The following is a 19364-nucleotide window of genomic DNA, read 5'->3' as shown; positions in this document are numbered from 1 at the left end:
ATGGATATTTCTCACTTGCAAGTAAGTTATACTCACGATTCTTTGTGTCTTTTTTGTATATAGGTTTTGTACATCTGTTGGGTTAAACCTGACAATATATATATATATATATTGAGCACTTTAGGGAGAAGCAGCATATGCATGCATAGTGTTTTTTAACTTTTGTTTCTTATCAAATTTGAGCAATTTTACTTAAATAAAAACTATATATGACCATGCAAAAGGTGGTGTTCTTTGACTCAAATTAGCTTGAATGAACTTTTTTGGTTTTTCGTTTCTGCAGTGCACTATAGTATGAGATGTAAATCATACGTGCTCTCGCATATAAGAACATACTCTCACCCATGCACAACTATGCCCTCAAACAGACACAGTCATATCCATACTCAAACACTAAAGTAACACACTCACACAAACTACTATACTCTCATATACACAGTAGTATACTTTCTGACACACACTACTGTTCTCTCTCACACATACCCCTATACACTCAAACACATACACAATTATATTCGCATACAGACGCAACCATACCTGTCCACAAACACTAGGGTTACATATACTATAAATACACACGCTTATACAAACTACTACACTCTCTTGCACATACTACAATACCTGGAGCAATTTCCATTTGACATTAAAATGTACAACATATACACACAGATCAGTGTTTATCGCCTTGGTTAACAAAAGTACCCAGAGTAAAACAAAACAGAAGTGAGGTGATCATCACACAAGGTGTGAAAAAACCCATATTATTAGCAATTGCAATAGAGTGTGTGTGTGTGAGAGAGAGAGAGAGAGTCTATAGTAGTCTATGTGTAGGGCTATAGTAGTATGTGTGTGAAGGTATAATAATATATGTTTGCAAGCATAGTAGTGTGCGTATGAGAGTATCGTAGTATGTTGGATAGAATACAGTAGTGTGTATGGGAGTATAATAGTATGTGCAAGAGAGTATAATTGTGTGTATGAGAGAGTATAGTAGTGTTTGTGCATGGGTATGACCGTGTCTACCTGAGAGTATAGTTGTGCATGTGTGAGAGTATGATAGTATATGTGAGATCAAGTATGACTTACCTCTCAAATGGCCTTTCATACTATAGACCTAATGCATGTAAACTTATCCGATTTTAAAAAGAGAAGGTGCTAGATCGACATGACCTCCGTCTTCCAGCTGCCACGATACCTCAAACAACGTCACATGAAAGGTTGTGCAGCTGTTCTCACATTCCTGGCACCCCTGTCCATCCCTGCTTGTTCTTTTTTACCGCCATCCATAGACACAACAACGAGCCATCGTCCATCAATGCCAGTGGTGAGCTGACATTTTGACATTTTCCTGTGCTCGCTACAATGTGACATTTGAGCTAACACTTCAGTTGGCACTCCTTTGGGCCTTGACTCTACTGGTACGTCATGGTTGCCCTACAGCCTAGACTTCAGCAATTGCTCTTGTTGAATTTCAAAATGACAGGTGATGTTTTTGACTGTCGGAATGTTTTAAAAGTCATCTGGTATGCGTGAAAAAACAGTTGAATAAGTATTTTTTTGCAATCATTCCGTAAATTTTACACAGAAATTAGGCAAGCCAAGTAACAACATAAAACATAATTAACATGGAAATCCAATATCAAGAATTCTCAAATTGCATTTTTAAAATGGAATAATCTGTTACCATGAGCAATTTTTTTACTGCAACAAAGCAAACTTTCAAAATTACAAAGAGAAACGGAAAAAAAAATCCTCAAAATTCGTCTAGATTTGGTATTGTCCATTGAGAATCACACCATAAATGGGTGGAGTCAAAAGGAAGATAGGGAGGGATTTGGTTTTCCAAGCAATGTCTTGTTAACAATTGCTATTGATAATTTTAGATCGTGTTTGTCATCTATACCAGTGTTTTTCAACCTTTTTTGAGCCAGAGCACGTTTTCCTTACATTGGAAAAATTTCGCGGCACACCACTAACCAAAAAAGTTGTAAAATGACACTGAACAGTATGTTTAATTACAATATACACATTGACATTGGATAATTTCTCACGGCACACTTGACGAGCTCTCACGGTACACTAGTGTGCCGCGGCACAGTGGTTGAAAATCACTGATCTACACTGACGTACGTGTTCTGCCCGTAGCGGGTAATGACAAAAGATGTGCTATTGGTTCTGGGTAGTCACATTTATTGTTTAGCCCTTAATCACAAAAAGTTTCAAGGGGCTCCACCATGACAAGAACCCCTGATATGAAACCTACTAGAGGGCAAGGAAATATCAAAAAAACATCTGCTTTAAAAAAAAATAAACAAACCTTAGGGACAAGGTAATGCCCCTTCCAGGATCAGAAGGCTGCGATAGATGTTTCAAGAGCATCAACAGACAATACATAGTCAACGTCATCAATAAACATAAGTAAAGACTAAAGTCCTGCAAAAGGTCCAGTATATTTTATCACAAATATATATTTACAGTATACATTATGTATGTCCTGTGAATCACCCAATCCATTATTTTGTAAACTGTTCAAAAGCTTAAAAATATTATTATTGCCAACAAAAACTCAAATTCTTTCATTCGATTTCAAGATTTACATTTTTGAAATTTTCATTTTTTATAATGGTGAATACATTCCACTAATTGCCATGCTTTAAAATGAGTTTCATATTGATTCTCTTTGGAAATAATATTTGCCCAAAGATAGACAATGGTTCCAACAGCTAATTGATGTTAACTTCAAAATTTCACAATTCCAAATAAAACAAAAAAAAAAATCTATTTTAATAATGGAATACATGTCCTGCAATAAGCATGGAGAACCAACTGAGTCTCAGGATACAAAGCTTCACTAATAACATCCTGCACGCATTCTTAGGATGAGCATCTCGGTTGCTGGTGTGCATCACATTAGTGTGAGGAGGGATGTACTTATAAGCATTGGCAGATGAGCACCCTGAATCTTATCATAAAGTGGGCTAAATTATGCAAGGCACGCTAAACCCTGAGGCATGTATCAGCCGAGTGTTAACATGCCATAGTAAGAACATGTTAATGACATTTATTTATTTTGGGTTTGTTTGGGAGGGAAAGAGAGGAATGCCAGCAACAGGTAGGATTTAAAGCTAAACCAAAACCAGAATGCCAAAATGCCTGAGAACAGGGATGTCAAAACTCATTTTGCATACTTTTGTGCACCAAAGCATTTGAATCAAATCTAAAGAACACAAAGTGACGTTGGCAGACCACAAATCAAACCAAAGGAAAAAGGCACGCAGGCTCAGAGTGGAAATTGAGAGCAGAGATATGTGATAAAGATCAATACATGAGGTTGCTGGATGGTCACGATTTCCCTGTAAGTCGTGGGAAAAGCTTTTCATGCTCATGGAGCACTATGAAAAATGGGGATTATGTTTGTTGCATTTGCTCCTTAAAAATGAGCTTAAAGATCCACCATTTGTGATATTGGATCATTTTTCCAATTGTTTTCTGAAATCATTGTTCACGGTTCCCTTGACCACATGGTATCGTCAGGACAAGCAATGAGGATGCAACTCTTGCAGCCTTGTCCACTGTTGACGGTCCCCAGCCTGTTCCTAGGTCGTGGCAAAGTGCATTACTTCATTTTTCAGCCCAGTTTTTTTTCGGTTTTCCTCTCCTCCTGCTCTCTTGCACTGTGCCCACGAGAATGATCTTTGTTAGTCCTGATAATCTTGTGACGTGACCATACGACGGTAGTTTCCGTCCGTGCACAGATGACAACAGTTCTTTGTCGGGTCCAATATGCCCTCTGATGGTGTTGCCAAACGTTTCGTCCGTCACATGGGCCAAGTAGCTGAAGTTTCCTGTAGCATCGCATCTCCATGGCTAAGATTTTCGTTTGCAGTTTTGTTGTGCGAGTCCATGTCTCGCAGGCGTAGAGGAAGATGGAACTACCCAAGTGTTTCCATGAGTCTGATCTTTGATTTCGCTGCTATGTTCTTGTCCCTCCAGATGGCTTTAAGTCTGGCAAGTGCGGCTGTGGTTTGAGTAATCCTGATCACGATTTCTGGTTCTGATCCTTCTTCTGATATGACAGCTCAAAGAAATTTCCATTTGGTGACAAGATCTTGCTGTCGGTGGTGGTTGGCGCTGTTTGTGGTAATACCGATGGGTTTGTTGGTCATTACTTTTGTTTTTTTCTGTGGTGATTTCCACCCTATACCAGCTTGATACTTTGTCCAGGCAATTGACCAGATCTCTTGAGTTCCTTTTCTTCTTTAAATCGTAACACAAACAATACACAGGAGAATGACTCCAACCCATGTATTGTGCTCACCACATCTTTCAGCTGCTATCTTCAGGGAGGACCAAAATGCCACAATGCTTCACAATAGGGATGATTCATTTTCTCCCAATTTCCTTTTTTTAAACAGTGTGTGTTACAGTTTGAGGCGATGTTAGTACATCGTAATTTGTTGTGGGCATTACAGCTCATGATTATTAAGTTCCCAGCAACAACAATATTTTAAGTGGTATATTGCTACTTGCTGTTACAGATATTACTCTGTCATATCCCAATACCTACTAGGTTCCACCTAATCCACAGGTGTAAAACAGGCGGCCCGCGGGCCAGATCAGGCCCGCTAAGGGATTGAATCCGGCCCGCGAGACAACACTCAGAGAAGCGCAAGAGAAAAACAAGCTGCAGGTAGAAATATGTCAACTTGATGTTGTCAAAGCCAGGTGCCTCTCACAAAGACACTGTACTTGTATTTCTCTCTCTCTCTCTCTCTCCTCTCTCTCTTTTTGTGTCTCTCTTTTTCTTTTCCTTTGTTGCTCTTTGTCTCTTTCTCTCTCTGTGTCTTTTGCTCTAACTTCCTTTTTTCCTTTTCTCTCTTTTCTCCTTCTCTCTTCATACCCTTTGCGTTTTCTTTTCTCTTTTCTCTCCTTCTGTCTTTCTATTTCTCTTTGGATTTCTTTCTTCCTCTCCCTTTCTTTTCCCCCTCTCTCACGACTTTTTATCTTTTGTTTCTCACACTTTCTCCCTCTCTCTCTTTCTTTCTTTGTCCCGCCCTTTCTCCTTTTCCCCTTCCTTCTTTCTTTTATTTCTTTATCTCTTTTTCTTTCTCTTTAATCTACTAGTACGGCCCCTGACAGAATGTTTGTTCTATTGTGTGGCCCCCGAGTTAAAATGAGTTTGACACCCCTGACCTAATCCATGCATCCAGCCCGTTGTTGGATGATTTGATCTGGCCCACCATAAATTTCTAACTATGTCAAAAAAGAAGCGAGTCTCTAGTTAACTTTAATCAAAAGTTTAGATTTTTATGAAAAATACAAATCAAATGCTCCTGCTAAAGGCAATAATAAAAATATACTCTTAGCTTTAGAAGGCCTGGCCTAATAGTTTAATATGATGTAGTCCAATTTTATTGCCCATTAACTGATAAAACTTTTATTTTGTATTTATTTTTAATCAATTAAGAACACGTCTGACAATTCGGGCAAAAAACATATTTTGTTCATAGCTCCCACTTGAGTTGGTTGGGGAGTAAAACTGCTTTCGTGCAACTGTTAAAATAAACCAGTTCACAAGTTCAATGCCAAACTTAAATGTGTAAATGTGTTATGCTTAACAAAATCCCCTTGTCATCTATGATTATTACAAGTAGGGTAGGCTACTAAAGTAGGCTGAATAATAATGCATAATACTGAAAAACTACGGCAAGGTAAACATTTTAAGTAACATTCTATTACAGATCAGGCCCGCATGAGAACAGAAAGCCTGGACCACATAAAGTTAGACATCCCTGACCTCATCAAAAGTTACTCTGGTCTTAAATAAATGTAATCAAATGTTGATTTTTCCTGGTCTATTAATGTTCTTATTCTATTTTTTTGATAGTCTTTAGCCTAATACACAATAATGAGAAATTGTTCAGCAAGTAAAAAAGGAAAATGTTAAAAAAAAGCTAAACTAGACTATATTTCTCTTTGCTCGGCCCACTCTGGGGGGCTTCCCGCAGGGAGTGTTAAGCTGTAGAGCCACTACTGCAGGCTCTTGGTGCAAAAAGGGAAGCAGGGTGGAGGCAAACCATATAGAGGGAGCGGTTGGGAGTTTAAATGATTTCCACATGTTAAAACCGGCAAGACACTTTCCAGGTGGCCCATGTTTTTAAACTTGCAGGGGAGGACAAAGCACCTCGCCGGACTTTCCTGCAATTTTCAACCACCACATGGACAAACTCCACATGGATCTACTTTGTGTTTCATGAGGCAATATTTAGTGAAGGTAGCAATAAATTGTACAATGAGAAAGAGCCCACTGAGACAAAGAACCTAGTTGCTTGAGAAAACATAAGGAAGTCGAGTTGACCCTTTACCCCGTTATAAAATTTTCCCTTAAAAGAGGGGTCGGGAACATTTTTGACCCAAAGAGTCATAATACCAAAATATTTTGAGAGCCTTACCATATAGTTTAAGACAAGTTTCAGCAAAACTGCCAAACCCGCTCTCCAGACAAAATCTAATTTTCAACGTGTTTTGTTTTACTGTGTGACTTCAGATGATTTGATCAAATTTATGAAGTAAGAATAATGCCAGAGCCTTGTCCCATATCAATAAATATACCACTTTAATCTTGCCTCCCTCTTTCAATTACTTTAGAAGGTTGAGGCTCATTTTGACCTTCATTTTTTTCACAACTATTGGTTTCAAAACAAGGTGCAAGCTGAATTATTTTGTAAAAATGACACAAAGTTCTGCAAACGAGGATACTGACATATTTAGTTTCGGTGCAGACGGCGCTGGGAAGAGAGAATTGCGTTAACACCTAATGCTCACCCAATCAAATTGTTGTGTGCTTGGCTGGCATTAACGGGTATTTATAGTTGCTTCTGTGGGTTTTCATCATAAAGTGTCTCAACAGTGAACCTAAATTGTTTAAAGAGCTCCCATGTAAAAGATTCCTTAGCGAAGTACAGGCAAAATGGGGTCTGTTGGTGTGACACATTGAGGCTAAACTCTCGTGGGGAGTATGCTCTTTATACACTAGACCAGGGGTCGGGAACCTTTTTGACTCAAAGAGGCATAAAAGCAAAAAATATTAATTTTATTTTGGGAAAGAGCCACACCATATATTATGAGACAAATTTACAAAATTGCTAAACCCGCACTCCAGACAAAAGCTTAGTCTTCAGCACATTTATTTTTGATGATTTGATAAAAATTATGAAAAGAGAATAATGCCAGAGCCCCTGTCCCAAAATCAACAAACACACCACTTTAAACTTGTCTCTTTCTTGCAATTATTCAAGATCGGTTAAACTCCTTTTGACCCTTTTTTTCATACATATTGGTTTCAAAACCAGATGCAAGCTGTTATTGTGTAAAAACGTCACAACATTCTGCAAATAGGGAGCCTGATGAGCTCACTTTTGGCGCAGATGGCGTAGGGCGAGAGATGGGAGGGAGTGCTTGCGTTTTTTGCATGGCTCCACCCATCCCTCCCACTCACCCAATCAAAAGACTAAGTTCTCTTCCGGTGTTTTGGCGTATTTACAGTGTGTTCTGTGGATTCATCATAAGGTATCTGAACACTGAACACAGATTATATAGTGAACTTTTATATAAAGGATTCTTTAGCGTTGTACAGCCAAAACAAGTTTTTTTCCCACCTTTTTTGTGTGACACCTTGACTGTAAATTGTAGTGAAAAACGTGCCCTATATATACTGCGAAGTAACGCCGTAAGACTTAGTTCTGGATTGGCTTTGCGTGTACCTGAATAGGACGAACTACTCAAGTTTCGAACAGGATGGAGAAATTTTGCATGCAATCAAATTTGTCTCTGAGCCATAGATATTCATAGAAAGAGCCATATATGGCTCGCGAGCCATAGGTTCCCGACCCCTGCACTAGACCGAACCACAAGCTGCTGAAAATTGAGGTCCAGAGGAAATTACAATGCTATCTAATCTGAAGAAGATGAAGCCCAACAATAGCATCCCATCAAGGGTTGCAACATCAGAAAACACTGATATCGACCAACCAAAATACAGCACCACCTTCGTTCAGTATTAGAATGTGAGACACAAAAACATGAATAATAATGGCAGCCATGTGTGTGCGCATGTGCCCATGGTTCGTGCGATGCGAATTCAAATGATGTGCATGTGAAATCCAAAAGCAATGAGTTTGTATTGTTTTCAAACCTGGCATAAATGTGCGTTCATGATCTTTACAGTAAAAACATATTTTATTTGATCAATTCCTCCAGGTAAATACTACTATAGACTGACAATGCACCTTTTATCACTTTTGAAAACCATAAATGCCATGCAACAACATTTTAAAAAATCAATTGATAAAATTGTACTAACTTACAAATAATACCGGAAGAAAACATCTATTAAAATGTCAACTTTAATGCAGACTTTTTGCTCAACCTTAGAAACAATAAACAAACGCTTCCTAAGCTACCTTCAGTTAATGATAACGCAAAGGCTTTGAGGTAGTAGTGTTTTATTGTCTAATTGTATTTATCTTTATCAATTTATTGAGAATTATGTTGTGTGTACTTCCCTACTTCTAGTCATGAAGTCAGTCACTGCCCTTGATTTTCTAGGATTGTATGATGCATTTTAACAGGGATGCAATGGAATGAGTTAGTCATTTTTTGCTGATGTACTCATTGTGTTCCTCGTTTAGCATGGTTTTTATTCCACGAATGATTTTCACTCTATAGCAGTAATTTCTCTCAAGTGATGGTTGTTTTTGATTGCATTGTTACTGTATTCAATCGAATACTATGGTTTTATGTTTGTGCCCTGCGATTGGCTGACAACCAGTCCATGTTGTCGTCTGCCCACTGCCCAAAGTCATCCTTGTGACCCTCGTGAAGATAAACGGCTGGAAGTTGAATGAATGAATGGTTTTGTGTTCCATAGTGTCGGTGTTTCTTTCTGCATTTTAAAGTTGGACATTGAGCAGCATTTGAATGTTGATGTATCGTTTTTGGGAGGATGTAGAAAGTTTGATTAAAACATCGATTTGGTTACTATGTGTCAAATGCATACTTCTGTGGGTATGTTGTCCTGCTTGCTTAAAGAGTACTAAATCCTTGGTCACAGACAGAAAGTCTATGCATCAAACTACTTGTCAGGGGAAGCAGTGAGAAAAGTAATAATATTACCATTAAAGGAAAGCACAAAACTGCGACTTTTAGGTGCACCTCACGACTGTTATTTTTTAAACTTATGGGGATCATTTAAATAAATTATGGCTATTAAAAGACTTTTAAAACACAGACTCAAAAAAAAGTTTCTAAAACCTTTCACAGCAAACATATGTTTCAAATAAGGAACCCCATAAATAATTTCTCATCTAAAAATGAAAAACAAAGTGGTGAACAGCAAAGAAGACTAAAACCCACACTCGAAAAAGAATGATCAGTATCAATAAAAATCATTTTACATAGCAAGTTAACCACACAGTTTAGTCTACTCATTCCTGCCACTCTGCAGTCCATCAACTACCCTGCCGGATATACCTAAAGATTAAAACTCCGCAAGAGCTTCAGAGGCAAACAATGCTTTCTGTAGGATCTGAATGGAGTGGGACTGAATGGATGTGCGATGAAAAGGAGGAAACAGATGTGGAAGCTGAAGATTAGATTTCTGTCAGGACTGCTCACACAAATCTCTGCTCTCAGTCTGGAGATGGACCAGTACCGCATGCCAACAACACTCACCACTGTTCTCATTATTCACAAACACAACTACAACAAGTGCTGAACAAAGGTTATTTATGGATGATGAATTTCTAGTTGTCATTTATCTAACCCTATGTGCCCTTAAATGTGGTGTTTTGAACCTGCAAATAAACATTCGAGTGAGTTTTACACTAAATTGAACAAGTATAGTCATAAATGCTAAGTATAGCCCAATTTTTCCTATTGAACACAAGCTTGTTATACAGGGAATGGATATTAACCCTGGTAAATATTATCCCAACTAATCCACAACAAAAAGCTTAATTTATTGACAGCCCTCCAAGACTTTAGGTTGTCGTGCTGTGGCATTAAAAATAACTTAATCTGATCTAATGTGTTGTAATTTTAATCTCAGCTGCCAACACAGGCTGTTAGAAAGCCAAATGTACTGACACCATTGACAGCATGGCAACAAGCAGTCTGTTGGCACGTGTAACAATGTGGACAATGGTGGGCAGTCAGGGCCTGCAAGGCCTTCTGTGCTGGCCAAGAAAAAACAGAATCATGAGATGTTAATTAATTTTTTCTAATAATGCTTTCATATTTAAGCATTTAACCAATCACATTACAGCCAATACTTGTTGCCAGGCTTAGAAGTCTACCTGGAGGCCTTCAAAAACAATTCTGACGTCCTGATAGCATAACATCAGTGTTCGAATGAAGCTGTTAGTTTAGCCAATCATATTCCGATTTTGCTAGTCACCGCCTGCTAGCGGGCCTTGGGGAACGTCAGCCGTTTCATAAACTATGATTGGCTCGGGGGCGGTCACGAGAGTATCACAACTAAACCGTGAAGAAAAAAAACCCATGTGCACTACTTCCATCGAACTGACTTTTACAGCCCTAATCGAATAAAAACTTATGCCAGATATACGACAGGACAAGTTTGACTTTCAGCATTGGCTTTGATGGCAATAGAAATGTACTTCTTGATGGTATTAAAACACACGGAAAATCTGTACAACAGAGTAATTCAAATCTTCAAGGAAACAAAGGATGATGGATTTTGTTCACAAATAAAAATGAAATGTGGGCATCTCCCTAAATAATACTGCAATGAGGTTAATATGAATGCTTTTTAATACAGTACAGCTGTCCCCGACTTACGAACATTCGACTTAAGTATTTCGCCAGATACGATCATGTTTTTCGAGATGTCGAAAAATATCCTGACATTGCTGTGAATCAAGATTTTGTATTGTGTGCACCTTTCTCCGAGTAGAGGACAGTACTGTAATGCTTCTTTCCGCCGTGTGACACTGTGAGAGGTCACCCAGCATCCACACCGAAGAATAAATCCGGCTTCTACTTCCTGGTTCGTGTGTAATCATAACGTGTACTGTATCGCTACTGTATCGCTAGAACTTTGACGTTTCTATTGTTTAATATCTCGTGCATCCATTCAATATGGTTGGTGTAAAGTGTAAGGAAGAGGTTAGCCGTTTCTTTTGAAACCAAAGTGGAATAAGAAAGCTAGATTCGTTTGAGAAAATAGTCAGAACGGTTTTTTTTGTCCCGAAAATAAGTAAAAGCTCACTTTATTTATCTTTATAGAGCATATTATTTTATTATTATTTGTTATGTTTTTTTTTTTGTAAAAAACAATACAAGTTACTTATACAAGCCTTAAACATACATATAAACCGTAGACATACAAAATATAGCACTGAAGCAACTTACAAACAATCGTCCGGAACCTAACTCGTTGTGGGTCGGGCAGCGTCTCTATGTGTTGCAGCTGTAAGTGCAGTAAATGTTTCATAGCCATAATGTAGTTATCTGGGTTGGACTGATCAGACGTGACACTATTGAAGGTGTAGGTGTGAAATACACAGCCTGCCACTGACTGTGCGTAATATTAAATCAAATACTGAACTTTCACTTTGACAGTGAGGACAAACCTTTTTGAAGACGCGAATAGTCTGGGATGAACATAATGGACTCTTATGTGTGTTTGACAATAGTAGGACATGGCCTAGTTTGGATGCGTACTGCTCCCCAGGGTGTTCCATTATGCTCAAATCAATCCTCTGGCCCTTTAACTGCAAAACGAAGGAACAACCGAGTAAACGAGTAAAGTCTTAATCCGCACCCTCGAACCATCTGCTGTGGAATGAACCTCTGCAGACAATTAAGTGAGCACCGCAATTCTGAAACTCTTCAATAATGTTGCTGTTCAGCGCACACAGTATTCCCTGATTTTCTATTCAAATACCTATTACAGCAAATTTGGCTCACATAAGTTTGCAAATGAGTCTGTTTGTATATGCAAAGGCAACTTTCCACTTGGATTTTCTTTTAAGGCTGCAGTCAAAGCTACCGGCACAAGCGACAAACACCATATGCTTGCCTCGCACTCAAGAATTAACCTCAGAAGAACCGCAGGGGAGACGATCAAGTGTGTCCAACAAACAATGCAATCAACGAAAGATTAGTTATTCGAGTACAATTGCAATGACAAAAGCTGTTGTTAAACAACATTATTCTGTAGAAATGTTAATGTCTAATTAAATTCACATGTGAAAATGGCGCTACGAATAATCGTCATGCATGCAATTGATTGGATGATAACTTAATGGCTTTTTGGATAATATTGAATAACGTTTAAACTAATCCAACACGGTAAAACAAGGTGATTTTGCCCACAATGTCAAGTCATTTTTGTTTGTATAGCCACTTAATCACAAGAAGTCTCAAAGGGCTGTACATACCACAGACTAGTACAAACTACAGATGATTATTACACCATCCCCTGATCTAAAACCAACAAGCAAGGGAAAACTCAAACCTCAGCATGAGGAAAATGATAAAACCTCGAGAAGGGGCCGCACATGAGGTAATCCCCCTTTCAGGATGACCAGGTTGCAATGGATGTTGCATGTCTAGTCCCCCCGCCCAGTCATTCTAGAAAATTGGAATTTGAATTGATTTTAAAGAACGTGTTTAAACTTTGATACAAAAAATGCATTCCATGCACAATGTTCCTACAACGACTGATTTTAAAATTTGTGTAGCAGGTGTAATGGTTAGTTCGTCAGCTGATCTAAATTTTACTTGGGAATTTTGTTTTGGCCACTGTGCTGTAATGATAGCCATGATAAAGTCATACTAATAGTTTCCGACATTTTTATATTTAAAAAAGCTTTGGTTTAAAATGACAAACATAGAGACCATGACACTCTGTTTTACTGTGCACATGACATTTTAACAGGATATGGCCAAATATTCCGCACTACAATTACTTTATGCGAAATAAGCCTTTTGGAAAATATAATATACCGTAATAAACTTTTATGCAGCATTGTGAGGTCAATATAATAATGTGATTGTGATGATATTTTCAGATTTATATTATGATATTTATATAAAAATAAATATTGTTACATACCCAATTCTAAATCAACCAATGTTGGGATTAATAGGCTACAAAAGGAACATGTTCCTGAAACGCAATTACTTTTCTCGATAACGAGTACTGTAATGCGTTACTAATACAATTTTGTAACTCATTTGTTGTAAGATCATGGTGCGTTACTGAAAGCAGATCTCGGATTACAACATCCTCTGACACTAACTTCCTCCTTTGCTCGTGACGTAACATACAAGCCTTAATTCGACAGCAATGAAGAAGAAGGGTGAGCATGCTTAAATTTACCAACCAAGTACAATTGAACATAGTTACGGTGGCACTGTCCTAAACACAAGAACACTAAATTCCTCCTCATGGAGCTATTCTCCCTACTCGTATCCAAGTTGTATATACAACTATAAAAGCAAATACTAAAATCAGGGGGTCAGTCTATATGCGCATATTTGTTTGTAAATCACCTGTAGCGAATTGTAGGCAGTGCGGGGAAGTGGGCGTGGCATATACAGGATTCTTATTTTTAAATTGTTTTTTGTAATACACAATGCCTGGAGAAGAAAACAAAATGTCTTGGAAAGTCCCAAAAATGGAGAAGAAAATCTTCAGATGGTCTGAAACCCGTAGGCAAAATGTATATGAATTTTCTTGGCTATGTGTTCATTTGTAAGCTCTCAATATTGCACAAGCAGGGAAATATGAAGGGTTCACCCCTGTCACAGGTTAGTGTACACGGTGACTTCTTTAGGGGCGGCAGTAGCTCAGAAGGTAGAGCGCTCGTCTTGGGATCAAGGGATCCCAGTTCAAATCCCGGCTTGTCCATGTTACATGTCGAAGTGTCCTTGGGTAAGACACTGAACCCCTAATACCCCTGACAAGCAGGTTACATGGCTGCAATACAAGGCCGCTATTGAGAAATGTGAAGCACACTGTAAAGCGCTTTTGGAAGTCATTGACTTGAAAAGCACTATAAAAATGCAGATCATTTCATTTCATTTTACTTCTTTAAATGTGTGGCTATTTTAAAGCAGTCTTAGGGAGTCGGCTTCAATGCGAGTATATATGGTGTAACTAGATAGTTGCTTTCAGAGTAGCATGCTCCTTTCGGGTGCCAGTAAAGTAGTGGCTGTAAAACAGGGTTTCTACATCTTAATATCAAATTTAAGACCAAGTTGGAAAAAAAAAAAAAAAAACTAAAAAAAAAACAAAACTGAAAAACACAAATATTTCTTGCACAAGAGACGTGTAAACATTAACTGGCACAGCTTTTAGCCATGGCAAAAAACGTTTGTCGAACAGCCACTTCATGAAATTGGCACTATCCCACGGTCCAAAGTAAACGTCTTTGTCCAAAGTTGCCATGTGTATCGTAGGTAGACCTAAAACATCCGTCTGCTCTGAAAGGCCTGACTGAAACCACATCACAGTTTTGATGGCTCCGTTTTTGTGGTCACGCCTTGTTGCCACAAAAGTAAAATCATTGAATTATTTCAGAGACAATTGATAAATGTTACTAAATATATTTGGTTCAAACAAATTTAAATCTTATTGCAAGTTTACATTTTTTAGACTCTCGGGTATCAGATTCAAGACATTTTAATGCCAATTAAAGCCTTATTTTTAGAATAATTAAAAGACTTTTCAAGGTTTTGCGGGAACCCTGTTTAAGCAAACATTGTTTTTATGAAGGAGGCTTGGTCATATAAATCATTTTTTTTACTGCCCGTCAATGCCAAGATCATGCTCGTCTGAATATTCGTATGACGAATTACACAGAAAAACAACGGCGACCAGATGATAAAAGTGCTCTATCTGAATCAGATTAGGAAGCTTCTCCTGCTACTAATAGCCATGGACACGAGTACTATTTGTTTCATGTGGAGAAGGAAACCCCTATCCCCAAAAAAGGCCTAGATAAATATGGGCGCCACGAGGCTGTACTTGCCCAAGACACAGCACAGGAAGTGGTGCCCTGACGACCCAGGACACCAAAATGTCCATGTGAACCATGAATCAGGGGGGTAAGGGAATTACTTTTTTAAGTGAAGTAACTAGTAACTGTAAGTAATTACTGTTTTTCACAGATGGGCCCGACACTGAAATCAACTCATAACCTCTCTTCATCTTTAAAAAGGTGCTCGTCTCATTGTACACCGTTTCAGAAACTTGGAAGACCAAATGAGCAAGACCTTAGCAAAACAGGGACGTCAAACTCAGTTTGGCTTTGGGGCCGCATCCAGACTTTCGGTTCTGAGGCAGGCCAGCATTCTGCCGAAACGCCCTGCCCTGTCCTGCTGTAGGCTGATCCGACAGCCAAATCTGTTCGAAACGTTACACCCTGTCGAGGTAGAAAACAGTGTGTGGGATTACTAAAATAGTCAAATAAGACTATGCTAATATAAAACAAAAATCGTAAGTACTTTTATCACCGCTTTCAAAGGCATGTATAAGAGGTAGGACGAGAAATTGCATATTTCCCGGGAGCGTTGTGCTCATGTGAAGTAGGCATTGGTAGGACATCTTGATGGCTAGGAAGGAATTTCAGAATACCCGATATGTAACAAAGATATCAACTTGAACCTTTTAGCTTATTGTACTGTATTTTTTCAGTATTATGCGATATCATTCAGCTACTTTAGTAGTCTATCCTCCATGGCTTTTTTTTCCAGCACCACACATTCATTCACAAACAATAGGGAATGCAGTTTTACACCTGAACCAACACACCACAATATACAAACTCACATGAGAGTTATGAGAAAATATACCATTTTGGCCTTAATTGTCGTATTGGTTGGGAATAAATACAAAAGAAATAGAAAATGAAAGTTTTAGCAGTGCATGGCCATTAACATTAGACTCCATCACATCAAACTACGTTCTCGGCTGGGCCTGCCAATACTACCCTGTAGTGGACAGAGGGAGCAATTGGTTTGCACTTTAAAAAACAAAATCATAACTTTGGATAGAAATGACCTAGTGACTCATTTCTTTATTTGAAATAATCAAAATGTTCTGGTTGGCTGGATTAGATCAATCAACGGAACGGATCCAATAGGTATGACTGTTACTATACAAACCTTTCTAAATATGTGACTTTAATGTGACATCTCCGGTGTGAATAAAGTATTTTGTAGCGCCGAAAATACTGTATATCTGCGATTTACATATGCTTTTTTTAAATCTTACAGTTACATTGATCAAAACATTGGATTTTTCTATCTTAAATAAATCGCAAATATATTTGTTTTTGAGACAAATGTCTCCCCATATAGTTGTTTGAGTAAAAATATGTAGCTTACATTTTCAATTGCAGGAAGTTCTAGCCATTTTAATTTACCAATGGGAACACTACCTTAATTTTTTTTGCATGGCCCATAGTACAAATACAGATTTTATAGTGCCCTGTTTAGGTGTGGCGTGCACTTGTCCTCTTGGGCGATACCTGTAGGGGGCAATGACGCTTCATATTACAAAGCTATAAAAACTAATGTCAGCTGTTGGTAATGACAAGAGAAGCAAAAAATGCAACGGCAGAGCAAGGCCACCAGAGAGCGGTGTCTGCGTCATTTTAAGCAGACTTGTTGAGAAATATGGTAGCAATTTCAAGCATTTACAAACACGTCCCCCAAAATTTAAGCACTTTTCGATCCCTAACAATACAACATTACAATTCAGGCATGTACAAGGATTTCGAGCACCGTATGAACCCCATACCTATCAACCTGTACAGTTTTGCCGTACAAAGTACGTTTATTATGCATTTTAAGAAGAGTACGAGGAAATCTGTACGGAAAAACGCAAATTTGTCAATTATGGGTACCATCCGGTATACAGACTATCACGAAACGGCAAATCAATCAAGTCAAACGAGTTCGCCTCGGTAGCCTCTATCTCTGTATCGTTTTTTTTCCATTGCAAACGAAGCGAGTGGTTTGATGTAGTGAAAGGAAGTCCGTCTCTTTTTAGGGAACCGGCTTTTTTCGGCTCAACTCATTAAAGAGAGCCGGCTCTCAAACGGCTCACTTGCTTTAATGCATTACATTACGAATTATTATGTTGTATAAAGAAGTTAAGAAAAAAAGGAAGTATAAAATGAGAAAATGAAAAAACACAGGTTTGTGGTTATTCCTTTAATCAGTATATTACCAACAATAATTAAATGCAAAAAATCAATTCATAATTTGAATAAGAAAATGTATTATTCTACTTAATTATATTTGCATGGATTTTTTCCTTCTACGGTGAACGTCCAAGCTACTTAATTTTTGAACTTTTTTATAATAAAGCTCATTTATGTCGAGCAACTCAGGATCTCTCAACAAAATGTTCATTAACATGATATAACGAAACACATGTACAATATAACATATTAAACTACATAAATAAACACGTTTGGAAAAAAATATGGTGTAAGATTATTTTGTATATTGTAAGGGAAAATACGACAGTTTGTAAGGGCATGGAGCCGTGGAGGTTGACAGGTATGGAACCCTAACGGGACTCGTGATAAATGGCGCTTGGTCAACTTGCAGGCCCTATAATAAGTTTCTCTTTTGCAACAAATATCAAAGTCTGAACGGCCATCGGAAGCTTTTGCAATATCAACATGGAAAGCGCGCCGCTATGACCCACAGTGACAAATTATACACTCGACTAAATCCGTTTCCGCCCCGTTGAACTCCACGCGTGCAAATCAGGGCAGACACATTCATTCGCCAGAAAGAAAATCGCGACGTGCAACTTACGTGAAAACGAAAAATAAAGTAGTCGATCCCACGAGGAGAGTGGCAGCTGTGGACACCGGGATGTATTTGGTGGCTTTAAATCTTTTTCCAGCGCTGGCGGGCATTCTGTAATTTCCACATTCCTTAATTCTTTATCCCGGGTGCAGAGGCATGTATAGAAAAAAATGGGTCCGGTATTGTGCAAATCAGTTTAGTCCCTGAAGGCGTTGAAAGTGCATAAATCCTTGGAGACTGGGAGAGCTCAGTGAGTGAAAACCTGGAAATCCCACCCTTGCAATCCAACCCACTGGTGAAGTCACTGGACCGCTAGAAAAAGGTGGAGCCTACACGCAAGTACCTCTGTGATAGTGATGGGAATTCCGGCTCTTTTTCGAGAACCGGCTCTTTCGACTCGACTCTCTGAAAAGAGCCAGCTCGTTCGGTGCCCAAACGGATGTTTCCATTTTGTTGGTTTTTTGTTTTTGTTTTAACTATATATTTCATATATAAATGCATCATTGTGCACTAAATCAATTATTTTTAAAAATGTATTATGATAGTTTTTTTAATAGCCTTTATTGTTCCAATATATGTACAATAACTTTACCTGATTTCATTTTTCAAATTGTTTATACTAATCAAACAACATAGAGATGACACCACTCATATTGACCAGCCATATTGAGTGCCTTCAAGGGGAAGAGGGGAGAGAGGGGGGGGAGAATAAAAGAGATAGACAGACAACAAAAGAGACAGGGAGTGAGAGAGAAAAATAGAGGAGAGAGAGAGAGAGAGAGAAAAAAAGACAAAAGAGAGAGAAAGAGGAAAAGAGAAAAATAAAATAGAGAAAGTATGGGAGGGGAAAAAAGAGAGAAAGAGAACAAGGAAGAAAGAAAAAAGAAAGAGCGAGACTAAAAAAAGACCAGGCACAGATGCCTCTAAGAGAAAGAGAGAAAGAAAAAAAAGAGAAGAAGAGACGGATGGAGTGAAAACTAAAGATACAGGGGAATGAGAGAAATAGCATAAAAGAAAAGGAGAAAGAACAAGAAAAAGACAGAAAGAGAGAGAAAGAGAAAGCGAGAGAGAAAGAAAAGGGAAAAGGAGAGAGAGAAAATCCATCCATCCATTATCTGCACCGCTTATCCTCAGTAGGGTCGCGGGGGTCCCAGCCATCCTCGGCCAGTCGGCAGGGGACACCCTGAACTGTTTACCAGACAGTCGCAGGGCACATAGAGACGGACAACTATTCACTCGCTCATTCACTCACTCATTCACACCTAGCGACAATTTGGACCGCTTAATTAACCTGACATGCATGTTTTTGGAATGTGGGAGGAAACCGGAGTGGCCAGAGGAAACCCACGCAAGCACAGGGAGAACATGCAAACTCAGTACAGGAAGGCTGATAGCTGGATTTCAACCCATGACCTCAGAACTGTGCTGCACACGCGCTAACCACTTCCCTGGTATGCCGCCTAGAGAGAAAATGTGTGGGGGGGAAAAAAAGAGAGGGAGAGAAA

General features: G+C 38.6%; 1 protein-coding gene across 1 annotated transcript in view; it reads right to left on the bottom strand.

The window, feature by feature from the left end:
- Positions 1-18159, bottom strand: part of zdhhc8b (zDHHC palmitoyltransferase 8b) — a 92034-nt gene extending 73875 nt beyond the window's left edge. Inside the window, exon 1 of the mRNA XM_088335586.1 lies at positions 17866-18159. Coding sequence (XP_088191712.1) covers positions 17866-17969 — 104 coding nt within the window. The 5' untranslated portion in view covers positions 17970-18159. The remainder of the gene's footprint in view (positions 1-17865) is intronic.
- Between the last annotated feature and the right edge of the window lie 1205 nt (positions 18160-19364).

This window comes from Urocampus carinirostris, chromosome 5 (assembly GCF_059441175.1).
Source record: "Urocampus carinirostris isolate Australia breed hairy pipefish chromosome 5, RoL_Ucar_1.0, whole genome shotgun sequence".
Lineage (NCBI taxonomy): Eukaryota > Metazoa > Chordata > Actinopteri > Syngnathiformes > Syngnathidae > Urocampus > Urocampus carinirostris.
Note: the sequence above shows the minus strand (reverse complement) of the source record. Positions and strands in the feature narration are given on the sequence as shown.